The 7663-nt window shown below is 46.7% G+C and overlaps 1 protein-coding gene across 1 annotated transcript in view; it reads left to right on the top strand.

The window, feature by feature from the left end:
* MASP1 (MBL associated serine protease 1) overlaps window positions 1-7303 on the top strand; it is a 74239-nt gene extending 66936 nt beyond the window's left edge. Inside the window, exons 14-16 of the mRNA XM_053564251.1 lie at window positions 930-997; window positions 2974-3073; window positions 3507-7303. Coding sequence (XP_053420226.1) covers window positions 930-997; window positions 2974-3073; window positions 3507-3697 — 359 coding nt within the window. The 3' untranslated portion in view covers window positions 3698-7303. The remainder of the gene's footprint in view (window positions 1-929; window positions 998-2973; window positions 3074-3506) is intronic.
* The last annotated feature ends 360 nt before the right edge of the window (window positions 7304-7663 follow it).

Genomic DNA, 7663 nt, shown 5'->3' on the forward strand with positions numbered 1-7663 from the left:
ACTGGCCCCATATAATGGAGGTAGCGGGTTCAAACCCGGCCCCAGCCAAAAACTGCAAAAAAAAAAAAAAAAAAAGGCTGAGACGGAACCTTGAGGAGTATTTAGGGAAACCGAGCCAACAGGGAAGGCACAGTTACCACATATGGCCTCACTGGGTGCCATGTCCCTGCCACATCCCTCCCATGTTCAGCTGCTTTAGATGTATTAACTTACTACTCATGAAAGCCTTGCCAAGGTGGCACTGTAGCCTCATTTCACAGATGAGAAAACTGAGGCTCAGCAAGGTGAAATGACTTGCCTAGGGTACAGCTTATATGAAGCAGATCTGGGGCTACAGTGCAAATTTTCTGCCTTTAGAGCCATGCTGTTGTCACCATTCAGCTTCTTTTCCAAATAAGAAGAAAATAATTCTTCTGTCGGTGCTCAAGCCATTTCCACGTTGCACCCAGACTGGCCAGCTTCACAGACGTGGAAAATACCAGAACTGGGTTTTAGAAAACACTGAGTTCGATATCTTGAGAAAAGGGAAACTGGGGCTTAAAAGGGGAGGAGGGGGGCTTGCTGAGGGTAGCACAGCCTGGTGTTGAGTGGGCTGGGCTTTCTATTTATTCACTGTTATTGGTTGAGTGCCTACTATGTGCCAGCATTGTGACGGGCATGGGGATGCAGCAGTGAATGAGATAGAAAAGATTGCTGCTCCCACAGAGCCGAGGTTCATGCTAGTCGGGGTGGGAGAGAGTAGACAACTAACAAGTAAACCAGGTAGTGTGTGTCCCCAGATCTGCTGCAGGTGACCTCCAGCCCAGCAGCCTTTCCTGTCTCCCTCCCACCATGCTACCTTCCACCCCAGAGAAAGGACATGGGGCTGCAAGATACAACCCTCTGAAAAATCCCCAAACAGCTTCTCTGTTCTCACCTCTTACCTCCAGGAGCCATCGTCATTGTCAGTGGCTGGGGGAAGCAGTTTTTGCAAAGATTCCCAGAGACCCTGATGGAGGTAATGACCATTTTATACCCTACAGACAGTGACACCTGCCCTGGGTCTTTCTGCCCCACATTGCCCCCTCAGGGATCTGGAGGCTTGGACAGGGGTTGTTAAGAGAGATGCCAAGGGGCCCAGACTCACCTGCAAAGTTCACTAAGACTTTGAACCCCAGAAATCTTGATTCATTTGTTCTATCTGTCATGAGCTCTAGTCTCTGAACACTGTTCAGTGTTCCTAGTAGGTTATTAAATGTTTGCTTCTGGAAATTCTCCCAGAAAACTGCAGGTTTAGATACCTCAAAGGGTCATCCATAATCCATCTGTGTACCATGAGGACTACATACCAAATTAGCCAAGAATGAGCCAGGCTCTTGAAAACTGTAGTCCCTGCAGTAATAAACTTGACTATTGCGTTCAGAAGTTCCTATCATTTCAGAAAAGAACACTGAACTAGGAGTAAGGAGCCATGGCTCCAAGTCCTGGCTCCTACTAACATGCTGGGTGATCAGGAACAAGTCATTTTGCCTCTTCAGACCATAGGCTCCCATTTCCAACTGCAAAGCTAACGACAGCACTAGATGTCCGCTGAGAGCTGCCTGGCACTGCCGTCACCAGGTTCTGTGACTGAAAACAATAGTTCCTAAATCCTTCAACATAACAGTATTTTAACATGCATTAAAGTTTTGGATTTTCAGCAGCCATGCACCCCTTCAGTCATTAACTCTCAGGAGCGTATTTGGTGCCTCCTGTGTGCTAGGCATGGTCCTAGCTACTATCGGTGCTGGGAGGAAAAAGGCCAGATCTGGTCCCTGGCCCCCTTGGGCTTACAGTCAAGTGGGATGGACAGAAAGTAGTTATGGATGCGGATGTGATAAAGGTGATGAGGGAGAAGTGTGGCATGTTCCAGAAGATACAACATGGGGCCTGACCTCATCTTGGGGGTTCAGGAGGGCTTCCCAAAGGAAGTGACACTACTTGAAATTATACTTGAACAGTGAATAAAGGTTAATGAGGTACTCGATGTTTGCTGAGAGGTTGTCATGATCACTCTGCCCTGGCTTCTTCTCTCCACATGTCCAGGGAAGGCCACAGCCCATGAGGAATCTGACAGCCTCTGGTTCCCCCGCCCCAGGAAGGGGAATATGACCCATTCAGTTTGTAGTTTGGCTGAATGAGACTCATATGTTTCCCCTTTCTACTCTAGAAATGTACTCCAACATTTACGCCCATGCGGAATCAAGGACAATAATAATCATCAGACCTTGTTTTTATGTATCAATATATTGCCTCAATTAGAAAAAATATTTCCTGAATACCTACTGTGCACCAGTTATGTAAGACAGGACCAGCTAAGACACAGAGCCCATGTCTAAAGAAGCTTGTGCTATAGAGAGGGAGGGCGTAAGTAATCACTTGCCACAAAGCAGGCATGATAACGCCCAAAGCACCTAATATTTATACATAGTTTGTAGTTTATAAAGCACCTGCTCATTCATTCCCCCTTTGAACAGTGATCAGTGATTAGCATGTTAGTAATACGTCATCAGATACTGTGATTTCCATTTTCAGACAAGGAAACAGAGCCTCAGAGGTCTGAAAAACAGTGATTAAGCTATATGCCTCAGGCTTCATAATAGAGGTGGGTAAAAGAAAACTGAGAGTGGTTTTTGTATACGTATTTGAAATAACACATCTCCTAGGCAGGTATTATTATCTCTATTTTTCAGATAAGAGTGCCAAGGTCCAGAGAAGGCAGGTTACTTGCCCAAATGCATATAGCTGAGTTCTTAATAGCTGAGACTTCCCCAGAACATGGGTCTCCTGATTCCCTATTCAGTTGTCCCTTCACCTGTACCATAGGGCAGGGATTAAGTCTAAAGTAGACCGAGGCATCGTCTGGATCTGGAGAGGGGAAAGCCAGCTCCAGGGATGTCAGGACAGCAAGGGCTCCTCAGCCCCAAGGAGGACAATAACAGCCTTGTGTTCCAGATTGAAATCCCGATTGTTGACCACTACACCTGCCAAGAGGCCTATGCCCCACTGAAGAAAAAAGTGACCAGGGACATGATCTGTGCGGGGGAGAAGGAAGGTGAGTTATGGGACTGGCACGCAACAGGGGCAAGGCCACTCAGGAAGGGCTGGATGCCTGCCTCCCAACCAGGTAGGCAGCCGGGGTGTATGGGGCAGGGCAGGGGGGGCAGTGAAGTGGGACAGAGAAGGTGGTCGGGGAGGGATTCCCTTGGAGAAGATGCATCAGAGAGAAGAGTTATAAGGAATGTCCATCATTGCCTTCTCAAGTCCAGTGCTTCCCCTCTGAAACACAAGAGACCTGATATCACTCTGAGCTCCTAGGAGGTGGACCTAGCTCCCCAAGAAGCCCAGGTTTGCGTCAAACGGTCTGCTGCGCCCTCTAGTGTCCAATCCTCTAAACTACAAGTTCAACGTGGGAGAAGGGGGTCTTCTTAGAGATTTGGGTTGGGGAAGGGCCTTTTTACTTCAATCTGCATCTCTTTTTCCTCTAGGGGGGAAGGATGCCTGTGCGGGCGACTCTGGAGGCCCCATGGTGACCCTGGATAGAGAAAGAGGCCAGTGGTATCTGGTGGGCACAGTGTCCTGGGGCGTGGACTGTGGGAAGAAAGACCGCTATGGAGTATATTCCTACATCCACCATCATAAGGGCTGGATCCAGAGCGTCACCGGCGTGAGAAACTGAATTCCCATTCCTCAGCCCCAGCACCTCCTGTGGGTCGGTCAGCAGCAGGATAATTACCTGAAGCCACCTGCCATCCCTCCTTTGCCCCCTGCCTTTCACCTCCCTCATTTAGTCCACCCATTACTGGGCAGTAGAGGGCACCTCTGCCCCCTTTCACTCTTAGAGAGACAGAGCGGCAGTGGTCAGAGCACAGAGTCAAATCCAGGCACTATCACTGACCAGCTTTGCAGTGCTGGGCAAGCGACTTCACCTCTTCCAACCTCAGTTTCTTCATCCGTAAAATGGAAATGGCATACTGTACCTACCTCACAAAAGTCTTATGAGGATGCAATTAATTACTAGATCCACAGTGCATAGCGTAAATTAATTGTTTGATAAACAAGATGTAGCAGAAAGTCACCATGTCTACCAGGTAGGCGGAGTTCTCTTACAAACCCCTGGCTGGGTTTAGAGGGCTGATTAGGGGTGCATCTCGCCCTTGAGCAACTCATTCCTCTGCCCCCAGATGGTCTATGCCTCTTGCTGTCATGCAGCTTTCCCAGCTCCAATCCACCTTCCCTTAGAAAGAAGTAAAACAGACAAGCTTCTTTGCCCCGTGGCATGTCCCCAGCAGCATTCCTAGGAACATGAGCTAGCTATGAAACCAGAGAGAGCCGGGAGAGTAGGGGCAACCAGGAGCCTGGACAGGAGGGCTAGGAGGGCAGACACCTAGTTCTGGAACTAGCTCTGCCCCCAGCTCCCAGTATCACCCTATACAAGTCCTTTCCCCTCATCTTAAAAGGCCCTCCTAGTTATGATAATCTAAGATATAGTAAAGCCATATTCTTACCTGATGATTTAAAGCTGTAACAAAAAGGCAAAAATTACATCAGATTCCAAAGGGCCTTGATACAGACAAGATGCTGCTGCTGCTCCCACAACACCCACTCCCACCTACCAAGGTTCCCAAGGACGTGGCCCAAGAAAAGGGCTAGCCAAGGGCCACTATTTCCCCACTATTAAGCAGAGCACCCTTCTTCCTTTCCTGGGAGCCCAGGCTGCACAAGCTGGGCCCTGGTGGGTTAGACCTCACTCCCCTGCACTCTCCCTGTGTCCACAGCTGACCCCAAGCAGCCATTCCCCCCACTCCTCACCCCTGTGCCCGGTTAGAAACTTCCTAGCCCTGCAAAGTCACAAATATTTCCCAGGAAGAATGCCTTCCCTATCCTCTCTCAAGAAGCTTCTAGAGATCTTATCCCCTCCACAGTTATAAGATATAACCCCCCAAGGGCTCAGAAGTTCCTGTTTTCTGTTCTATCACAATTGGTCTTCATGGGGGATTTTAGCTCTTGACTTTATGCAGCTGCTGGAGTCATTCTGGATCTCCTGCTAAATGAGGAAAATAATGAAAAATGAGAACATGTGGGCATTAAGCGCCATTGAACACTCAGGGACAAGTTACAGCCTGCTTCCAGTTGTGTGAGCAAGTTGTTCTACCTCTCCATGCCCTGCAATTTATTCTATAAAGACAAGATGGCAGTGGGACCCAACTCTATCAGATACCAGTTGAGCAAGCTGGAGCTCTATTTTAAATGCCAAAGAATTGTGATGCTAAGTTTCGGAATTAACCCAAGGAATTCCAACATACCACACCATTGCCAGCCCTGCCTGGACACCATTGCCCAGCCCTGCTGCGCTGACTGCTATGGGGGCTGCCACGTGAGAAGAGTATCATTCATGCCTTCCAGGAGTTCCGAGTGGGAGGTGTGACTCATACATAAGTGACTACTGTCTTATAGAATGAATCCCACCAAGTGAAATGTTTTGGGGAGGCAAACCTCCATTCAGGTACAGAGGTGTTGGGGGAGACAATACCAGGAAGGCTTCCTGGAGGAGATGGTGTTAAAGCAAAGCCTTAAGGAAGGTGGGCATTTCCACAGGCAAGACAGAGGGATGCCTTCCAGATGGAGGGAGAACAAGAGTCAGTGTTCACTTAAGTTTTTCTCAGATTATACCAGCTCCTCTCACAAAAATGAGGGCAAGTAGATTGGTGTTCCGGGATCAGAACCAACACCTTAACGAGCCCTCCTTAAAAGGAGACTTGAAACAGCCTAACGATTTGTGTATGGATAATGTCTTCCTCCTTGTTCTGCAATCATTTATTAGATACACCAACTCCTGAGCTTCTGCTCAGATTCAAGAAGCCCAAATCTCACAGAGGCAAAGAGGCAGAGGGTCGGCGTGTCTGACAGGACCACCTTGTCTAGCCCATGACCTCACTCTTGAGCACTTCTAGTGATGAGAAATTTACTACCTCCAAATGCATCCCATTCCAACTGTAAAATGTGCAGCCTCTTAAAAACATCTGTCTTAATCTTAGGAAACTCTGACAATAAAAAATAAATTAATTAATTAATTTTAAAAAAAAAGGTCTGTCTTCTAGGCAACCAAAATCCACCACCCTAGAATATAGCTTGTATAACTACAGCTATGATTTCATACCATGATGCTGTTAGTAGCAATAACAATCATGCCCAGATTCCATCAGCACCAGAAACTGTTGTTCTTGTGGAAAACTTCATAATAAACATCTGCATTGAGTCAAAGCTCCCTGTTTGGCTTTTACATTCTTCATGTACTGATGATTCTAATGAGTTGTTTTATCAAAATTTTGCTGCATTCTATTAGGATCACTGTACCATGGAGAGGGAAAGAGAGAGACAGACTATGATGGGAAGATTGTATTATAGATAAAAAGCATGCCTTAGGTTTTAGGTTTTTCAGGTGAATTCTGTTTAAATGTCCCGTCCTAATTGTTCCTGTAAATCATTAAAATATCCCAGAATGTCTATGTTTGAAATCTAAATTACATTTATTGAATACCACTCATGCCCAAAATAGTAAAAGCAATTTTGAGTCATATTAAGATGTTCAGTGTTTGGTTCAGAAAATATGGCACCATGGCCCTGAGCGCCCTGTCCTGGATTGGCACATGGACTCTCCTTCTTCTGTGGGTCCATCTTATCCACTGAGTGCAGGTATTAAAGAAGCACCACCACCAGAAAGTTCTTCAAGCAGGAAGTAAGCAGGGTCAGAGAAGGGCGTCTAGACCCCACACAGGACTGAATTGGCAGCCAATCTTGGTCTAAAACGAGTCTGGAAATCAAGAGATTTAGGTATTTGCAGCATAAGCTGACCCCTTATTTAATTTTCTCATTATAAACTAGCAGAATAATCTTTGCCCTGCCCCTGCTGAGGTTGTTGAGTCTGATGAATTAGCTGATAGGCTAGAACTTCGGAGACACTTAGTTCAAATATAAAATATTCTATGGGAAATAATAATCACTCACAGTTTTGAGCATTTATTCATTTATTGTACGGTAGAGACTGCTCAAAGCTCTCACACACATTCTCTAATCTAACCTTCACAACCTGTGATGAAAACACCATTCTTTTTCTTTCTTTCTTTCTTTTTTTTTTAGACAGAGTCTCACTATATTGCCCTTGGTAGAGTGCTGTGACATCACAGCTCACAGCAAGCAACCTCAAAGTCTTGGTCTTAAGCAATTCTCTTGCCTCAGCCTCCCAAGGAACTGGGACTACAGGTGCCCACCACAATGCCCAGCTATTTTTTGGTTGCCATTGTTGTTTGGCCGTCCCAGGCTGGATTCAAACCCGCCAGCTCTGGTGTATGTGGCTGGCACCCTAGCTGCTGAGCTACAGGTGCCGAGCCAGCACCATTCTTATCACCATTTGTAGGGGAGAAAACTGAAGCACAGTGAAGTGAAAAATGTCGCTGGTGCCCAGATCTTGGTATTTAAAACTGTTCTCTGATAAAAGTAATAAATAACAAAAAGAAGTGCCTGATTCTAGGACTGGGGCAGGTAATATACAAGTTGGGCCTGGAGCCTCTAGTAGTGCCAAAAAGTAAGGAGGTGCTCACAGGACCCCACGGTGGTGGGCATATGTCAGAGGGACACAGAGCGA

Source organism: Nycticebus coucang, chromosome 16 (assembly GCF_027406575.1).
Source record: "Nycticebus coucang isolate mNycCou1 chromosome 16, mNycCou1.pri, whole genome shotgun sequence".
Classification (NCBI taxonomy): domain Eukaryota; kingdom Metazoa; phylum Chordata; class Mammalia; order Primates; family Lorisidae; genus Nycticebus; species Nycticebus coucang.